We start from the raw sequence: 20,322 nt of genomic DNA on the forward strand, positions 1-20,322 counted from the left end.
TTCTGGTGGTAATATTTTTTTTTGCTTTGTCCATTAAAAAGCTGTGCTTCAAACTGAGCAGCTCCAGTTCCCACAAATATCCACGTAGATTGCAGGATTTCTTGTTTCTGGATACAAGGAAGCTTTGTCAATTCAGAGTGTTGCTTGTCAAGTTCAAATGTGTTTTGTTTGCACTAAGAGCACACTGTGGGCACATTTCTTCACTTGCGGAGGTGGTTGTTTTGTGTTCTCTGATGGTTCAGGTGACCTTTCCTAAACCAGTGTTTTCTGCAATGTACTTAGCTATCCTGGTGCTTTCCAGGGCATCAGGGTCATACGTAGAAAATCGATACTTGTTTCACCCAAGTTGGCAGTACTTCCAGGAGCGTTTCTCCATTCAAGGACAACTAGATCTCTTTTTCACCCATGGAGAACTGTCGCACTGTCCAGAGCGTCAGAGGTGTTTCCTTCTTTGCAAATAAAGGCAAAAAAAAAAAAAAAAAGCAGGGGTGAGCGTGAAGTCAGAGCAGGCTTCACCACCAAGCTACTTCTAACACTACCCACAAGTTCAGCTCTGACCTTTCAATGTTTTTTGGTAAACTCTGCAGACAAACACAATGCACACTTGGACCTTCACTTGCTTAAAGTATTTGTATCAGGGTAGGAGACCCTCTCTCTCATTTAGAAGGGATCAACGCTCATCATGAAGCCGCACAGGGGTTTGTGACAGTGCTGGTTGCATGGTTCTGTAGCTGAGACAATGACTTTATTCCCCATTGTACTGCAGTATGTAAAATAAGGGAGGTGGAACAAGATTGAAATTTTCATTTCTATAAAATTCCATCTTATAATAAAGGTAAATTAATACTGTTTCAACAGCGTAGTAAAATAACTTGTCACTCTTTCAGGAAAAAAATGCGTTGAAATGAGTAGTCGATGGAAAAATGAATTTGTGGCTTGGAAAGGACAAAGAAGGTTTAACTGCTTAGATCCTTAGATGTGTTTTGCAGAGAGAACAGTAACACCACAGCTTTGTACTGAAATTTGTGAATGACAAGTACAGTTTAGAGGACTCACCTGATCCAGTCAACTGAACATCTTAACGTGCCTTTCCCTTCTCTCCATCCATTAAGAGTTAATACAGGCCCTAAAACTTAGCTCCCTTACACAGACATCTCGGTTATAATTTTGAGGTGACTGTCTCTGTTTCGGGTCTTCCTGTGCGCTTGTTACTCCATATTCAATCAGTATTTGTCTTAGCCAGCAAGTCTCTTACTGACACAACCCTGTCTTCAGAAGAGGCTCTTTCTGTGGCAGTAAGATGAATCTGCACTGTGGGTTTCCATAAGTTGTTCATGTCTGTTTTTTCACATCAGCCTCTGAGCTTGTTTAGGTTAGTCCAGCAAGCTTGAATTCATTCCACAGGCGAGAATCTAACATGAGTTTTTTGAAGAGTCAAATTACAATTCATCTTTCTAATCACAGACATTTAACAGCAACTAATTTTTGTTTCTGAAGTATTCAGTGTCCTTGTTGGCTGGCTGATTTGTGTGAGAAGAGCACTGGTTTGTTTGGGGGGCAACTTTTTTTTCCTTCCTGTTACATTCTGTTACCTGCAGGCTTTCTTCTGTGTAAAATTTTGTTTATGCAAGAAAGTCTTCAGGCTAGTCATAGCTGGGACAATTACCCATTAGGAAAACGATGTAGTAGACCAGTTACTACTATCTACTACTCATCTTTTATTTTTCCTTCCATGTTATTTTAGACTACTTCTCAAAAAAAAAAAAAGGTGAATTTCTTTGTTATGAGGCAGTATGTCTTCTGGGCTGATGGATATAAAATGAATCAACTAGTAGATTGCAACTTTGGAGTAAATAACCCTAGATTACTTTTTATGAGGGACTGTAAATTTCTCCAATTTCTCCCACCATTCCTTGGCTTCCCCGTATCTCTGTGGAAAGTTCTCTTGGACATTCTGAATATTGTAGGAATTGGTTTGGGTGGCCATTTATCTAATGAGAGCTGCTTTGCCTCTAAAGATGTGATGTGAACCTCCTTGAAAACATTGTCGAACAATTCTTTTTTCTCTTGATCTGATAGCTCCCTTAATCTACTTCTTTGTTCAAGATGTCTTTGCACAGAATGGTCACTGAATGCCCTCAGTGTTAGGGGAATGTTTGAAATATATTCTCCTTGTTTGCAGAAACGGTGGAAGGAGCTCTCTAAGGAGGACCAAGCACCAAGTTCTGAGCAGTCTCCTCCGCACCCAGCCAAAATAACCACAGAGAAGTACAATGGGAACAGCATAGGCCTGGAGAGCAAAGATCAAACGGAGAAAAATACTGACCTGCCCTCTAAAGTTCAAGATGGAAACATTGAAAGGTAGGTGAAATGAAGAAGTAGTTCAGGAGGCAGAGACGTTCCTGAGAGGCTGAATTATTGTCTGCTTTTCTGATCTTAGGAAACCGTCATTATCTTCCTTCAGTAGAGGGAAAGGACAGGTGGTATTTGGCAGTCTTAATTATTTTTTAATAAAACAATATATTTCTTGTGATAAAGCTTTATTGTGTAAAGGACAAGAGAAGGAAGAACGTGTGTCAAATTGAAGCAGCTAAATCTCATGCTTGAAAGCATTTTCTTACAGACTGTCTGTGAATTCCATTGCACATGTGAATTAGGTCTAAAAATGCCCAACAGAATTTGATACTAATGTTTAAATACTATAGCAGCTTACCTTCGGAAAAATACATACTGCAGAAGCATGGGGGTTTTAATTACCTACCACTTCCTATGTGGTGCTTGAAATGGTGTTGTGGAAGCCGTACGTCACCCTCCATGCATGTTATATTTCTGCCATCGATAGATTTCTGTGGTCTGGTTCTGGCATCTGACTTTGTCTCGCTGTCAAGTTAGCCCGTGTCACGAGCACCAACGCCTCGACTCCTGGGCTTACTCTAGCCAAGGTTCCTGCACACAGCTGCATTGGGAACTGCCGTCTGGGTTGCTTTGGGATCTGTGTCACTGGGGTCTGCCTGCGGTACCGCAGGCTGTTGATACGTGGCCAGAGACCAGGACTGGACTGTGCAGAGCTGTGCAAGCACAGGAAGGAACAGTGCCTGTTCCAGAGGACTGCAGACATTCCATGTAGATAGAGTGAAGTTTGGAAATAACAGATGGCTACTAACTTTTATGTCTTTATCAGTGTTTTGAGACAGAGAAAATCGTTTTGCATGCGTCTGAAGGCTGCTCACAAGCACAGAGAGGGGTTATGGGTGTGTGTGGTGTGCAAGTGCTAGGACTGCGACAATCAGGCTTTTTCTTGTGGCAGATCCATGCTTTTTTAGAGATGGTGAGGATGCTTCTGGAGACAGAAATCACAAGAAGGCCCTGGTAGCGTAACAGCACGTAGCTGATTTCTGCTTAGCTCACTTGGGATTTGGTTTCCAAGCTAAGACGAGCACCATGAAAATCTGCTTGTGGACATGAGTAGGTTAGGGTCAGTATATCACTGAGTTCAGTGTGAGCTCTGTTGTGGAGGCACACACTTAAATGTTTACATGTAATACCCTACACCACACATAGCTGCAGCCTGTGTGCAGTAAATCTCAGCCGGCAAGTGGGGCACTGATAGTGAAAGATACAGAGCAATTAAGCTCATTCTATTCCCTGTAAAACACTTGCATCTTTACATATGTTAGCTAATTCACAGGTCTTCACTAAACTGAAACCATCTACATTAAAGTCTGTTAAAACAGATTAAAGATTATGTTTGGAAGAAGTTCGTTTTAATATTTGAAAAAGCGTTTTTCCCATTGCATAACTTAAAATTTATTTTTCTTTTTTCTTTAAGTACTGTTCGAAAACGGCTGCGAGAGGATAGAAAAGCTAACACGGCACAGAAGCTGCAGCAGATGAAGCAGAAGCTAAATGAGACTGAAAGAAAAAGAAAAAGGTGGTTATATTGGAAACCTATTCTCGCTAAGATTGGGTTTGGTACACTCATTTTAGTTGGTGCTTATTCTTGCTGGAAAATGTATTTTCAAGAACATTCCTTGTAAGTAACAAGTAAGCCTGTCTGCTCCAGCAGCTAATTTTGCTGCAAGTGAATGTCCAGGGGTGTGACTTTAAGCAGTAGACTCCTTACACCTGGAATGGGTACAGACCATTACATACTATAGAGAAGTGATGTAAACTTGATCATATGTCGACATCTCAGGACTTTCCATTGCAGGTACTTATGAAAATGAACTGCTACCCTCCCAACAAAGTTTTTTGTTTATATAAGCAGGTACAAACCTGCTGCAACTGTTTATACACTTTTAAAAATGGTGATCTGCCGGATCTTGAGCAAACCCTGAACCACAGAGGTTTAGCTACTGAAGGCTGTCTGAATTTCAATTTACATGCCTGACATAAGCAATAAACAGTGTTGTATCATTTACGTTATTAATACAAATAAGTTATCCTTAAATGTGTGTAATGTGTAATGTACCAGTGAGCATAAACATTTTATATTCTTACGACCTAGGATAAATATATTTTATAATTGCATATTTAATCTTTTTGTAGTTCACTGTACTTCTAAAGGCTCAGTTTGTACAAATTTCTCACCAAAAAGAATTTGATTTTTGAAACTAAATGTAATTTGTGCATGGAAATAATAGTGCAAGCATTCCCCTTATTTTGACTTTCAGATTTATATGAGCAGCTAGGGGTCTGATGAAGCACTTATCAATTTCTACTCTGTTAATTTGCATTCCTTATTTATTTTTTGTAGTTTTCATTATTTAAGTAAGGCTTGGAAATTTGAATTTTTTAAGGCTTTGGAGAACTTAGCCCCCACTGAAAAGCATACTGTTAAATTGACAAATGTATTCAGACTTCAGCTACTGTTTGAAGGCCAACGTTGTTAAAGTTCTGACATTCCATTAAATGTGAAGCATAACGTTTTGTGTGTCTATAGATTTTAATTGCTATAAAGAATAAAGTCCACTTATCAGTAATATATGTAGAAAGCACAGCAAAGGAAACTAGTTTGTCTTCCAAGCGTGGTACCGATAGGAAGCGAATGTTGGTAGTATTCTCCTGCAGGCAGTATTTTCAGTTGTGCTAGCCTCTTCTGGAGGCTCACAAATTCTAGAATTGCTTCTCAGGTTGCCTACCTCATTTATTTAAGAGGCATGATGGTAAAAACACTCAAGGACTAATATTTTGAGACTACCTATCCTACAGTCTTGTTAATATTATTGAGTACACCCTTGCCGTTACTTGGGCAATAACCCTTCCCAAATAGTAACCAAACATAAATCATTTGCTGTACTTCAGGTTGTCCTCACAGAGGTCGTATGTGGCATATGTAGCTTGTTGTCATCCAAGCTGAAACTTAATCATTAGTGGTATTGGACTGCACTTGGAAACCTGGATTTTATTTATTCAAGCATTGACTTGTTGAATGACTTCAGAGAAGTTGTTTTCTTGTTCTGTTTTCCCAGTTTGTTTCCTGTTGGGTGAGGTATTTGGGATTGGTTGGGTTTTTGTTTTGTTTTCTTTGGTGGGTAGGATTTTTTGTGCTTATTTTTTTGGTCCTTTCATAAAGCACTTTTTGGATTTGTTGCTGAAAAATACTGAGAGAGACAGATAATTACTTTGCTCCTCCTCCAAAGGATTTAACTTGAAAGGTTCCCAGTATGTTCAAGTTTAGTTGTAACGTACAGGCACGGGGCCCAAACAGTCTGACGTTAGCTACGCAAAGCTGCGTTGCGTGTACTCTTTGAAATCCTCGTTTCACAATAGTCAATACTATTTTGGACTGCACTGTTCATATAGTAAACAAATGCTTATGTGTCCAGATAAGGAAAAGTGTAGTTTCTTGGAACATAGAGTTATGTATTTGGGAAGTCATGTGTCAGTAAAACAAAGATAATTTGTATTGTGGCATTACTGGCTGTGTAATTTGCTATTACACAGCTATAATAGCAAAGTGACATGCTGATGGCTGTGACGCACTATTGGCAGCCAGCTTACATATTTTAAGGCACCCATAATTTTGAAAACCACAGTAACTTAGCCAACAACAGGTTTGCTGGAAGATTCTTTTGTTTTATTATTCTTCTTTTTAAAATTGGGAAGATTTTTCTTTAAAATATTAGCTGTAGCTGACACAGTATAAATTTATGTGCCTTATAAAAGATGTTTTGGTTATGGAAAAAAAATGTGGAATGTAACTAAATGCTTTTATAGCAAAGAAATATTCCAGATTTTATTTGAAATGCTTAAAAGCAGCTATGGAAAAAGTGCAGGCAAAAACTTTGCTGAAAACATTGTCATTTATCAACTTTCTGTTTGCATGAGAAGAATTTTCCTGGGCCACCAACATCATGCAGATACTGAGTTCAACTTGGGTCTTGTCAAGTTGTCCCTTGAAATTTTCCCTGTTTCCATCTTCCAAAGTTTGGCTTTTTTGTTCTTTGAATCCTGAGGAGGCCTTCTGCTTTTCTGGGTGAGAGCATGTGAGGCAGGGCCCGAGGGAGCCTTCTTAGATCATCCAGCTGTCACCTTCCTGATGCAATAAAGTAGAACTAGGATATTTAGCAGTTGATAGGTAAAAATTCAGTTTGGTTGCATCCTTGTATGGCTCTTCAAAGTCTAATTGATCTTAATTTAAGAACAGCAAACCAATACAAGTCTAGGACAAAATTGTTTTGACCAGTGAATTGTGCCACGGGAGTAGGAGGGAAATTAAGCATTAGATCTTGTAGAGTATTCCAGGCGATAATTTGGGTAAAACTCTTCTGCTCCCTCAGTATCTGACTTGGGACAAAATCCTTTAAAAACTGAATTTGCAGGAGGCTCGCTTTCCGTACTGCAAACTGAGCCCTTGTGATATTTCGTTATTCTGTAGGATTTAACTTTACAGCAGTTGTGCACAACTCGGATGTTAAATAAGAACAAATGTGGGCCAAAATGGAAGACCTGTCAATCCCGGTGACCTTTATTTTAGGAAATGCTTAAAGAAAGAGTGAAAATGAAGGAAATGCCTTCTGACAACCTACTCCTCCTTCCCTCCAGTTTCTGGCAAGCTGTTGGCTGTTTCTGTGTCACTTCCAAAATGCTGTTGTACTTTGATTCAGAGTGTTACTGTGTTGGGTTTTTTCCCCATTTTGGAAATACATCAGTCAAAATACTTGATGCATAGTGAACTTCTTAGAATTTAATGAAAGTGTTCGACTCTCAGATGAACACTTCTATACAAATCATGCATGTTTTAGTAAATATCAATTTAAAAAAAAATATTTGGACCTTAGTTGCAAGTAGTTTGCAGGTTTGGAATTAGTCGTTCAAGTTTTCTGTTTGATTATATCCTTAATGCAGGGACGGTCCACTTAATGTGATGGTACGATTTTGTTTTTCTTGAAATGTGTCAAGTAAGAGACTTGAATTCATTGTGAAACAGAATTCTGGGAAAAAAAAAAAAGATTTTATGTAATTAAGATACTGCAAGGGAAACCTAGCCAACCTTGTTAAATCTTGAGTGAAATGGTTTACTTGCATCAATTTATATTCCACTGAATAGGGAAAAAGTGCAAATGTGTATGCATGTACGTGTGTTTGGATTGTGCAGGCAATCAGAAAGCCTGGCTAGCTTTAAGTTTATTGAATGTTAACCAAATTATTTAGTTTGCTCTTTGGCATTATTACTTAAGCCTGACACACTTGATGACTGCACAAGAAACTAAGTTAATGAATTGATGACAAAAGAGGGAGTCTTCTGCATGGCCAAGTGGCTTAACTGACAGGATGGAAGTTGTGAAGTTGACCTAACTCACGGTAGTCTTCCTGGGTTTTTTTAACCCTGCTGCCCCCCAAAGGTTTAGGTCAGTCTTTCATTTTCATGTATGAAAAATAAATGCGTTCAAAATTGCACCTCTGTCTGAGTCTTTATTTAAATTGGATAAATACTTGGGAGAAAATTCTGCTGTGTTCTAAATTCACAAAGAAACCTGCCGTATAAATCACTGCAGTGTTCGCAGAGCTTAGAAGCATTTTACCTGTCGCACCCAGGGTGTTTTAGTGCTGTCAATACCACGGTTTTTGTGTGTTCCTTGGCGCATAGCCCTACCTTTGCAAAGAACCAAATGTCTAATGTCGGAACGTCTTCCTCGGTACGGGCACGCTTTGCCTAGAAACTGATTTCCATGCCTCTGTGCCGGGAGCGGCCCTACAAAGCTGTGACAGGTGATGATAGTCTGTTGAGATGCGGCCTTCCGTAGTCCCACTAAGGTCAAAGAAGACTCCTCAGTGCTTGTGGTCGGACGCACGAGTAAGTGGCTTGCTGGACTGACCTATACTGGAAGCTCTCCAGCAAGTGCGTGCCGTACACTGCAATGTGGAAATCCCCTCTGGAAAGGCGACGGCTTTCCAAGAGTGCTTGCCACAGACAAACAGTAATCAATCAGTAGTCACTGCAGGGAGTGCATGAGAAGCTGCCTGGTGTTTTATAGTGAGCTGCCGACCCGTTGTCTTTTCTTGTTTCTTTTTCCTCGTACTGTGTACTGAATCCGTGACTTTCTTTTGCGTTGTATGTCGTAGGCCGAGACTGACTGACACCTAAGCCTTCGCGACTTGTGAATATTCTGCAGCTATAAACTGCAAATTATTGACATGCAAAGCGAGACATGAGCCCCTCTTCGGGAACAAAAGTGGGGTCTGTTAAATACCAAGAAGACCTCAGTTATCTGTTTACAGCGTAAACTACAGCGAGGGGATGAAGAACACCACCAGCATGCTACTTTGCGAAACAAAATAATTTGCTGTCTTGTGTTTTTATAATGCCTGTATTAATGTAGAAAGATGTAAAAGAAATAAATTAGGAAATATTTTGTTTTGTACTGCCATTCTTATTGTATTTTTATACGTTTTTGGCAGCATTAAATATTTTTTTAAATCGACAACGTGCTGTTGTGTGCGCATTATGTTAGGAAGAAACGGTTAAGAGCCTGTTTGGAGCAAGCAGAAATGTTTCACCTTCAGGTTTTCTGATACCCTATCTTAACTAGAAAATCGTGAAATGTTCTGATTAGAATGGGCTTTATGCAAATATTTTTAATTATTCCAACGCTAACTATTGTAGTTTCAGCTGGGAGGAGCACTTGCACATTTCTTTTGTAATGCACCACTAAGAATATTGTTTTATTAATCTGACCAGTTGGTTTGGTAATCCTTATGTTTGCTATAAAATACTCACAAAATGTTCAGAATAACGCTGGGAGGGGAAATGTTTTGTTGTTCATCCTTTAGTGGAAGGGAAGCTGGGAAAGCCGGAGCTACCCCAGCATGCCCAATGAATGGTGCTGAGGGCGAGGTGCAAAGCACACAGTCAATGGAGTCGTTAATTAAATGGGTTTTGGATTGTGCCATCAGCGCGTTGTACGTGTAATGTTTTGCTTCACATCTCCAGTCTGTCGGTGCTCTCCCTCTCGTTCTGAACAGCACCACTGGGAGAGGGGTGAACGGATCGGGATCGCTGGCTAGAAGAGTCGGTGTAATGGCCCCAAGAGCATTTTGAGCCCTGTACCTTCTGTAACCGGGTTAACCGAAGTTCAGTGCTCGCTCAAGTCCTCACAGTTCACTGAAAAGCTGCATGTTATTAGATACAAACGTCTAACCTAGCGTGTGGTGAGGCTTTATGTGTAATTTGTACTTGGCATATTTTTGTAACAGGATTTTTGGACAAACCATGAGGTCACTGAAAATAGGGAGAAGAAAAACACATGGAATGTGAGCATTGGGGACACTGTTTCTGCTACACCATGTAACCTGAAATTTTAACAAGACTTGTTTTTGAGACTGATAGGTGAAAGCAAGTGTGTTTAGAGTTGTTTATCTTCAAGGTGAAGGCAAAAGAGGGGGGGTGGGTACTTTATGCCAATATGTAAGCTAAAAGCCTTGGCACCATTGTGAAATGGTCTGAATTAACAGTCTCCTTTGTCTAAATACCTTAATTTAAGTGATTAGCGTAGTTCAGAGTATGTATTGGAGGAAACACCATCCTAATTGGATTAAGCTTTCATTTTCAACTTGTGGCTATGAGACCAGGAGTACCTATAACAAAGGGTCAAGGTCTGGCCAAAACCACTACAGTAAACCCCAGCGCTGCAGAATACGGGCACGGGGCCTGTCCTTTATCACTTCATACATCTTTGGATACAGCTTTCAGCAATTCTGGGCTTTTAATTTAAGCTTAAGATTTATGAAGATTTATATTTTCATTATTTTTGTTATCTTTGGATTGCAAGTGAACATAATGTGTAGGACTAAGTGGGAATGCATGTGTACACTTCATTATGACCCGCTGCCATCTCAGATAGCTATCAACTGCGCAACTCATTTGTCTTACTGCGTGGAGTGCTGACCGCTGAATGTACCTTGGCCCTTCTCCACCCTGGACTCTGTTCTCAAAATGTTCTTGAAGTTTTTCAGACTGCTTCCCTCAGCTGAGCTGCCTGCCTTTGGTTTTAGGCTTAGCTTCGTGAGCAGGCGCAGGGGCGAAGAGCGAGTGGTCCCGAAAATGGGGCCGTCTGGTGGCTTTTATCGAGGGCAGGCTCAGGGGGTTCCTGCAGGTGCCTCCCGCCTGCTGGCTCTGCAGAGCTGTGGGTCTTGGCTGCTCTGAAACCTGTGTGCAGAAAGAGGAAGCGGGGAGGCTGCCAGCTGAGGGGGGAAACGGGTTTCTAGCCCTGGGGCTGGAAGGAGCGGGAGCCCAGAAGACAAAGCGCCCCCATCTCCTTCTTCAGGCTTTAGGCTGCTGCACTCCCCCGTTACTGCTTCCCAAAGCTGTCAGTACTCACTGCTCTACTCCGTGCCAAGCTGCTAAATCTTCCGTCAGAAGATTAAAGAAAATAATAAAAGCTTAGGCTCTGTTGCATTTCTTGCAGCTGAGGCATAGTTTCAGTGTATTTTTTGTATCTAAAACACATTTCTGCCTCCCAGCTAGCTCCATTAGTCAGTTCCTAGACTCCAAGGAACTCCTGTAACTGTAGCATTTTGCAAACAGCTCCAGTCGCTGCTTTAGGAATCATCTTTGCCACAATCTGGCCTCTGCTGCCTGGGTTTTCAGATAGGTGCTGGGTACTTGTAGTTGCAAGAGACACTAGTTATGACCCTGAATTTAAAAAAAAAAATTTTTTTTTGAACAATGAGCACTACTCTAGGGACTACTCTAGGGAATCCTATCATTTGGTTGTGCCACGGGGTTCACTGTTTCTAATAATATATGGAAAAAATAGTTTGTGTCATGTCTGGAATGCTCAAGGCTTCATCCTGACTATTGGTAAGTAGCTCATAACCCAGGAACTAGAACAGGTATTTCTGCAGTAGTGATAATTGTGTGCTGCTTCTGCCTCATTTCAAGAAACACACAGACCAGTTCTCACAACAGAGGATGGCTGACAAAGGTAAGCCAAGGCATCATGCTGGTTAAAAACACCAAGCTGAGGTAATATTCTCATCAGTGTCTGTAAATACCTGAGGGGAAGGTGCCATGGGGATGGAGCCAGGCTCTTTGCAGTGGTGCCCAGCACCAGGACAGGAGGCAGTGGGCACAGGCTCTGAGCCCCAGGCCGCCCTTGTGTGCTGTGCGGGTGGCTGAGCACTGGCACAGGCTGCCCAGAGAGGCCGTGGGGTCTCCTCGTGGAGACCTTCAGAAGCCGCCTGGCCGTGGTGCTGGGCACCCTGCTCTGGGCGGCCCTGCTGGGGCAGGGCTCCAAGAGGGCCCTGACAGTCCCAGCTGCTTTGGCAGTCTGTGAAGTTTTGAGCGTGGAGTTCATCAAAACCTTCAAGAGCATACAGAATTTTAAAAGAGCTCTAAGTAATAAAAATAATAACTATGAGCCTTTTAACTGCTCGCAAATACTAGATTTCATGCCTCTTACTTCTGGTTAATAGCTGAAAAGAGATTCTAGTAGTGTAAATCTTTGTGTGACTAGCACCACTATAAAGTTCAGTCAATTCAACAAACTATAACCAAATATCATTTTGTATTTTCCATTACCTTTTTTTTTCCACAAATTTATTGCAAGATTTAGAATAAAAGATTAAGAAACCGTAGAAGAATATGTTAGGGGGACAGGAAGTTCACCCTGATTACTGATAGTTAACCACATGAAGGTGTGTTTAGGTTAAAATACATTCAATTGTTACTTAGCATTTTCTTAGAGATCTTGTCACTGTGTTATAAATAGGAACTTACCTGGTACCTTCACGCATTATATGTTCTCCAAGTTATAGCACAAATGGATTTTAGAATAGGAATATAGAAGAATATGTACTTTTGAAGGAATAGCAGTTGGAAGGACAGCATCTTCTCTGAAATCAAGTGGATACGTTTTCCAAAGATGTTTTTAACATAAGTACTGGTTTATTCAAAATGACAGCAATAAAAACTACTGAACTATCTGAGTATCTAAGCTATCCAAGAGACTATTTTCCTGAAAAATTGTGCCTTAATCTGTCATCTGTAAAAGAAAGAAAGACAAAACTTCCATGCCTCAGAAAACTTCTGAATGCTTCTGCTGTGGTCCAGCGGTCCAACGCCCCCTTGCTGTTGCTTTCCCTCTCCTAGCTTTTTATCATGGCTTCTCCTTGCTGCAAACAAAATTAGTAAGGCTTGGAATTTAATTTATCACAGCTGCTTTTTGATGAAAATTGCTCTGCAGTTAAGTACCTTCTGAAATGCTGCATCCCACCCCTATTATCATTCAGCATACCTAAGACTGCATCCTGATCAATACAACCAATACATTTTACTATTTGATTAATTTTCTGTGCATGCCCAAGCAACACTACCTGTTGCATAAATAAGGTTTTAACCTTCAGATTTTTTTTGTGTCACTTAAAAAAAATATCACATAAGTTGACTTAAGTATTCCAAATGCTTTTTTTAGTACCTTGGTTATTTTATATTTACACAAAATATTTCAGACCTTGAACAAAATTAATGCCTGCTGTTAGCAGCTGCAGGAAACCCCAGTCGGGCTTGTTATTTGTACGTAGCAAAATGCCAAAGGTTATACACACTGCCTCCCTGCAGGCTGAGTTTTTTTGAAAAAAATAAATAAACAAATAAAATAAAATAAAATAAAAGACTGTGAGCCAAAATAAATAAAAGACCAAAACTGAACATGCAGCTTAACGATGCAACAAGTACCATTACAAACATTAAACACGTGAATTACTCCTCACCAAACCAGCACTGCACACTAGGCTGATACAATACCCAGGTAGCAGCAGGCTGCCTGCTACCAAGGCAGCGTTTTACTTCCTTTGTGTTTCAGGGCACTAGAAACGTCCTCAAGTTAGTCTGAGACGGCTTGTCTACCAAGGAAGCTTTAATTTCAGCATCTCAGCGGTGCTTGGAAGAAGGATGGAAATTATACCGTGGAAGTAGGCTGGAGGAGAGAGAACAGGCTGCCATGCACCACTTAGTCTCCCCAGCTGAAGCTACTACACCAGCATTAGGAAAAGAAGGCAGAAAGATCACTTCTGAGCTTTATTTACATCAACGGGAGGGGGGGGTTGGAAACAAGATCCACAGTTAACATGGAACAACAGGATCTTATCTTTCTAAAAAGATCTAAAAAAACTGCACATGTATCTCAAGTTTTCAGCTATGGAAGGGTACCATGAGCTTTTCCAGTGCAATAATACTTAACCAAATAATTGTTTATTTTGTTTTTTTTTTTTAAACATTTTATTTAAAAAAAATAAAAAATAACCAAACTTATTCAATAAACTGTACAAAACGTATTTCTTTGGTCGATTTCTGAAAGTTACCTTTATTTCCTTTGTTAGCCACATATATGAAAGGTTTTTTTTTCCTAAACCAGGAATTTATGTACCTAACAAATTAAATTGCTGTTGCTTGGCAATTACTATAAAATCATCTTTTCAAGGGGTGTTTGAGACTAGGCTGTATATATGCAACTTACAGAAGAATTCAAGATGGATCAGAAGAGTGCAGGTGGAAGACCGTTGCCAAAAAGTAAGCGCCAAGAACTCGGTATTTTCCATTGTGAAGAAGTATCTGGTATTTCCTGTTCTGGAGAAATATCTGTGGAATGGCTTCCCTGCAACGACAACAGAATAACTCTCAAGTTTTAAACATTAAAGCAATTTAATGTAATTCACTCTCTGGCATACGTATTAAAATAACAGGCAGCCTTTCAAATGTCAGTATCACTGTGGATTGCTTTAGAGAAGAGTTCTGGAAGATTAAACTAGATCAAAACTTTACACAATTTCCCTCCCACACCTGTTAAACAAGGCTGTAATGTTTTTTGTTGTTTGTTTTTTTTTGTGGGAAACTTCCTAGTGAGATTTTAATCAAAATATATCTTTAATTTTGCCCGTTCTTTATAACCAAGGGCAAAAGTTGACCCAACTGATGCAAAAAATGAAAATAAACAATATAAAATATTAAAGCAAGAACTCTAGATCAAACAGCACTTACTTTGCTTTTAATTAGCTGGAGCCATTCATTAAGATAATTAACAAGAGCAAATGCATCAGGGATATTGTCCCCTTCCGAGCAGAATTTCAGAAGAACTGCCATTTGGATTCCTTTTGAACAACTGCAACAAGAAGCAAGCAGGCATTTGTTTCTTTTATAAACCCAGAACAGAAACATTTATTTATTAAGTGCAACAATCTGCATGTTGTTTGTTTAAAAAAAAAACAACAACAAAAAAAGAAAAATAGGAAAATACAGACTTTATATATATACACACAATCCTTACATATGCCTATGAAATATATTTCTCTTTTCACCCCCCTCCAGATTTGCTTGTTTGCGTTTTCATACTTCATGATTTCCTTCTAAATCTTGAACTTGTTCTTTACTTTGTAAGGCAAGAATCCTAGGTCATGGCAGGGTTATTTGGGGATCCTTTCATATCCTTGGTTTGCATTTTTGCCCTGTTGGGGCATTTATACAGATCATTTTACAGATCCCTCCTTCTTCTATGTGCTTCAAACAGCAGTTTTGCAGGCTGCATATCACTACTTTATTCACAATATTCCCATTTTAAGAAAGCACACAGTAGAACGTGGGAAAACAAGCTCCAAGCAGGCAGAGCAGGAGAGCTGACAGTTAAGAGTAGGAAGAAATTTATTGCTAATTACTATTATTAACATCTAGGAAGAAAACTGACAAGAGTGTCAGAAAAAGAACATTAAAATCTAGCCAAGGACAGCTTCCTGAGAAAATGAAATTAACACATGCATTCTTGAAATACCTCTTTTGATACAATGGCCTTACACATTTAGCATTAATCTCACATGGAACAATTTCCATTGTATCTGAGTCTGAAGGCTTCTCACTTCCTGTGATATTTAGCTGAAATTCTACTAGTATTTCAAAACTCTGTTCTATGAAAAGAGGACTTTTTTTTTCCTACAACTTTCCACTTTAAAAGATAATTTTACTCATGCACTAAAATCAGGACCTCTGATACCTTTCTGTGTTTATCTTCAGGCAACTCACCTCTCAGTAAACAGTAGTTTTGTGATGCCACCTCCAGGAATATGTAGAACTTTTTCTCTATCATTTATTCCAGGGTAAGCTGCTATTTTTTCCATTTCTTTCCACTTTAGCTCCTGCATACGGCCTTCAACTGCTTTCTCAAGAGCTGGTGTAAGCAGGTAGCGCAGTGGTGTTCTAGGAACAGATCAAGAACACACTCAGAGTGACAATAAGAGACAGCACTGAAGTTAGCGCTTGTGACAGAAAGGAAGTACAAGCACGAAGGACCTCTAACCTGCAATGATATATTGCAGTGACATTCTCTTCCTCCCCAAGTCACAGTTAAAAAGTACTTCTGGGTTCAAAACAATATACCCAACTTTCTGCCACAAATATAACCAAATGTACCTGCTACAGGGTAAGTACTAAATACATAAGCACGTGAGTAGGAGAACTGTTGCTATTAAAATGATGTACATATAAAAGGATTTTATTCCTTCAGATGGGAACTGATTCTATTAAAGTTTGTTAAAGTAAGCTCATACTTCACTGTGTGTATTTTTAAAAGCTCACACTACAGATATCTGCAGGCTTCATTAAAGTTGAGTGTTTTCTGAATGTGTTACCACCACTCTTCAGTGAGTCTGGTGACAGAGTTATTCTGTGGTGCTAGAAAATCCTCAAAATGAAAAATAATCAACAAGAGGTTAAGAGAAACTAACATTCTAATTAAATGTTAAATATATAATCTGTGGCCTGTATGTTAGCAGCTAATCCTTGACATAGCTTGCAGCCACGAGAAATGAAGAAGTTAAAACTGATGCTCTATGGCCAACTGACGGTGCAGGCCAAGTGCTATTCACTGTTATTACCTAAGCTGTTAACAAGCTGTTACTAACAAAGTTCAGAGAGAAGTGCTGTACAATGTTCTGTTTTAATAATATTTTAGTATTTATTTATTTAATACATAATAGTATTTTATGACCTACCTACACAGCAAGCAGAAGAACCCTACCAAAAGTACAACACAGAGGGAAACACGACAGTTTGCCAGAGAACATGAACATTAATTAGATCTTCCAAGGACACAAACATACCCAAGAAGTTGCTCATCATCGCGCTGGTACGCGTGGCTGCTGGACAGAAGAATGACTCTGGCACATTTACTGCTTTCCACCCAAGAAAGCAGTGCTTGGCAGAATGGCCTGTATTTGTTCTTCGTGCAGAGACAAAGAAAAAAAGAAAAATGTATTGTGTCCTTAAAAAAAAAAAAAAGCCCAAAGCTGACAATACTAGATGTTACATTTAATGCTCAGCAATGATCTTGATTTTTCTTCACATCCCTTTAGTTTTCACTTCCACATTTGTTTTTAGAAAGCAGAGGACTGGCTGTTTACTTGATCAAAACTACAGTTAAAAATACAAAACTACAGTTTTGAATAACAGTACCTACCCACTTTGTATGCCATTGGTACTAATGGAAAGATGCTAAGTTCACACTCTGTTTTGCCAAACTTTGCCAAAAACTGTGGTACCATTTCTTATCTGGAGTGGTATTCTGCTCATTTAACATTACAGCCAGTGTCTAGTTAATGAGTCTTATGCAAGTCTTTATTTCTACACAATGAGTGTAATGAGTGCAGTTTAAATGAATGCTGAACACTGACATAATTCAATTGGAGTGACAGAGAAAAATTAAGCTATTACAATAAAAGACAAATACACAAAGAGAATAACTGTAAGGAGAAAAAAAGAGAAATGGATAAAAGCCAGAAAGTTTTGTGTTTTGTTTTGTTCCAGGCTATTAATAACTAAGGTCACATGAACACCAACATCTACTGATATAAGTCTTCTAGGCCTTGGAAAAACAAAACAAAACCTCAATCCTTTTTGAAAGCAGACATCAGCTTTGATCTAAAATTGTATTAGGAGCAAAAGGTGTTGTAGCACCAAGGACAGAAACATTTTGTTAGTGTTTGGTCTGTGTTGTTTTTAACAAAATGCCTTTTAACCTGGCAGAGTTCTGGTTGTGCTTCTTTAGTCTGTTTGAATAATGCCATAAAATTCACCCATGCCACTTAAATGATTTGCCAGCAGAACCAAAGAAACTACTGAATAGTGAACTCAGAACAACAGTGAGCATACATACCTTTATGAAAGGTGATCTGATCTGCAGAACTACAAGTTTCTTCGAAGGTAATGAATACACTACAAGGAGAAATAACTGAGTTTCACAAGAAAGCAAGTAAGAAATCTAGGCTTAGAAGTATCCAGATTTATCCACTTTACAAACCTGAGGACAGTAAACCTTTCAGCTATCAAATCCAATTACTGTAAAGACTGATTACTGTTAAAAATAAATACCTATTTTATGCACTGTCTTCATTGAACTTAATTTCACTTGTTCTAAATTCAAAGGATTGAATGAAGTAAAATATTTGAAGATCTGCTTCCTGTAATCATTCAGATAATCTCTTTATACAGCTTTGCAAAGATTATTTTGAAATTTCTGTGATTTAGGAGAAAAAGAAGTGAAAACAGTAGAAATTTAGTGATGAAGACAGGGAAAAATCCTGAGAATTGAAAGGGGGCAGAGGATCAACAAGGCAAACATAGGTGGCAAGGAAGAAGCAAAACATCTTTCTCCACAGAATGCAGCTTGCATTCCAGCACTTCGCTTTAAGTATGTGCACACCGCGTGTTGCTTAGGATTAGAACTGTAGAGAGCTTTGGCTGCACTGTAATATGGTCAAGAGTCAACATTTCTTACTGGTTCCATATGCCAAACTGGTTATCCAAAATAACATGAGTAACAGTTTCCTCTGCGAAGTATAAATACATTCTTATCTGTAAGTCAGAGATTTAGTTATTGAAGTTGTTATTCCTGACCTTAGTTTAAACATCGTTCACGTAAGCAAAGCGTAACAACACAAGTAAACGTAACCTTCTTGCACTGTATGCATCTTGCCAATATCACCAGCGTTCAATACACACCTTCAGCATTTATACTCAGCTCCACCGAATTTTCCTTTGATGTTGCATACGGATTATTGCCAACCATCGGCACCAGGCAGTCCGTGTAGAAGTAACCAATTTTAGTCATGCGAAGTGTGGAAATCACCAGATCAATTGCCAGTTGACCAACATTTCCCACTGACACTGCTGGCTGTAAAAGAAGTTACAGAATTAAGGTGTGTTTTTTACAGTGTGTTTTACGGACAGAACTATACACCCTTCAAATAGCAAAGGTTCAAGTTAGAATACTTCTGGTTAAACACAGGATTTCTTAAAGTGGCAGCTCATCTTCTAACAAAGGTGACTATTTCTTAGGCTGGTCCCTCTCCCACAGAAACCTACTGGCCACTTCTGTGACTAATGGTCTCTTGCTGTAAACTTAAACCAAGGCTTGGAAACTTGTCTCCTCCCTCCCTCTTTTTGGGTACAGGGTAGGTAAAAGTCACTCTAAAAATGAACGCAGAGATTGGGCGGCCTCAAGTGACACCTAATGGTAATGTTGATATTACACCTAAGACTGTAAGCGTCAGTTTGACCAATGTACACAGGACATTTTCCATTTTCTTTTAAGGATGGGTGTCATCTTGGATTCGTTTTGTAGGAATTGCCATGGGTTATCACCAAGCCCGGCAGACACTGACTTAATTAAAACAGCACAGAAAGAGAATTTCAAGCAGTTGTGTCCTTTTACAGATACCAGCAATGACAGATGACATTCTCAGTTGCTTCCCTGTGACTTCTAGGCAAGTCTGTGCCTACGACTTTGCTAATGCCCAAACTGTCACCACATGCGAAAACACAGTGGATCTGATCCTGACAAGCTCACAGCAAAAGCGGCCTTACTGGTGCTTAGAGACTGTCACTACAAGCCGGCTGAAGGAAACAGCTGTGACCTGTTTCCTCTGACTAGTCAGCTGATCCGGAATGATTTCCTGCACCCATGTGAGTTCGCAGAGTCACAGAATCACAGAATACCCCGAGTTGGAAGGGACCCACAAGGATCATCGAGCCCAACCCGTCAAGTCACGAGGGGCTGAGTAGCTCTCGAGATGAACGGTGGTGAAGCTGCTTATAAATAAGACACTAAAGGAACTTAGGAGAAGGAAAATTAATGGCTTAGTACTTCGCAGCCTGACAGGAACTCTTATCCCAAAATAAACTAAGTAGTCTCAGGCTGATCATTGTCAATTGGATTCATAGAAGGCTTGAAAACGATTAAAATACTTTCTTAATCCTAAAAAAAATATGATTATTTCATGATCTGAGCTTGAATACAGCACAAATGAGGATTTTATTCCACAGAAAATGTAAATACAACAACTAAATGAAAAAAAAAATACATATATTTATTCCAGTGCCGACCCACAGGTCCTGCAAACGTCGCGAAATGACACATGCCCTGTTAACCTGGGAGGGAGAGCACCTAACTACAGCCCAGCAAACACCGCCGAGCTCCTCAGCAACAACACCGGGGGGAGGCCGAGGAAGGAGGAACCGACGGAAACGGAAGGCAACGCGCGGAGCCCTGCTTGGGGGGGGGGGGGAGAGCTGTGCCCAGGCCCGCGGCCGGCTCCCCTCAGCGGCGCCCAGGGGCGGCCTCACGGAGGCAGAGCAGCCGCCGCAGCGCTTACCATGAGCAGCGTGAAGCCCTGCAGCTCGGGGCCGCCGCCCTCGCAGGGGACGAACATGCCGGCCGAGGCGCTGAGGGAGCCTCGCTGAGCTGAGCCTCGCCGAGCCGCCTCAGCGGGGCGGTAACGGGCGGTAACGGCCGCTAACGGCCCGCCTCGCGCCGCGACCGTTGGCGGGCGGCTGGG

The 20,322-nt window shown here is 40.2% G+C and overlaps 2 protein-coding genes across 17 annotated transcripts in view; one reads left to right on the plus strand and one right to left on the minus strand.

Moving 5' to 3' along the window:
- Positions 1-8,927, plus strand: part of PTPN2 (protein tyrosine phosphatase non-receptor type 2) — a 30,974-nt gene extending 22,047 nt beyond the window's left edge. For 8 of the 13 annotated variants that reach the window (XM_084511058.1, XM_084511069.1, XM_084511066.1 and 5 more), the window contains 3 exons: positions 2,183-2,361; positions 3,830-4,033; positions 8,569-8,927. In XM_084511058.1, the coding sequence (XP_084367184.1) occupies positions 2,183-2,361; positions 3,830-4,033; positions 8,569-8,590 (405 nt within the window). In that variant the 3' untranslated portion in view covers positions 8,591-8,927. Of the gene's footprint in view, positions 1-2,182; positions 2,362-3,829; positions 4,925-8,568 lie in introns of those variants that run through there. The other 5 variants (XM_084511065.1, XM_084511070.1, XM_084511059.1 and 2 more) reach the window with 2 other exon arrangements.
- PSMG2 (proteasome assembly chaperone 2) lies at positions 7,170-20,320 on the minus strand. 4 transcript variants are annotated; one of them, XR_014690164.1, is made up of 9 exons: positions 20,140-20,320; positions 18,488-18,659; positions 17,643-17,701; positions 16,591-16,709; positions 15,515-15,688; positions 14,483-14,603; positions 13,962-14,099; positions 10,404-10,651; positions 7,170-7,436 (listed from the first exon to the last, which is right to left on the minus strand). XR_014690164.1 is itself a non-coding variant. In XM_084511081.1 (8 exons), the coding sequence occupies exons 1-7, from the start codon at positions 20,194-20,196 to the stop codon at positions 13,980-13,982; spliced, it is 822 nt and encodes a 273-aa protein (XP_084367207.1). In that variant the 5' UTR covers positions 20,197-20,320; the 3' UTR covers positions 7,170-7,436; positions 13,962-13,979. The 4 variants fall into 4 exon arrangements, 3 of the variants coding, with proteins under 3 accessions (XP_084367207.1, XP_084367206.1, XP_084367208.1); XM_084511081.1 differs by lacking the exon at positions 10,404-10,651; XM_084511080.1 differs by lacking the exons at positions 7,170-7,436; positions 10,404-10,651 and adding an exon at positions 12,370-12,618.
- Between the last annotated feature and the right edge of the window lie 2 nt (positions 20,321-20,322).

The sequence above is a fragment of the Aythya ferina genome, assembly GCF_964211825.1.
Source record: "Aythya ferina genome assembly, chromosome: 2".
Classification (NCBI taxonomy): domain Eukaryota; kingdom Metazoa; phylum Chordata; class Aves; order Anseriformes; family Anatidae; genus Aythya; species Aythya ferina.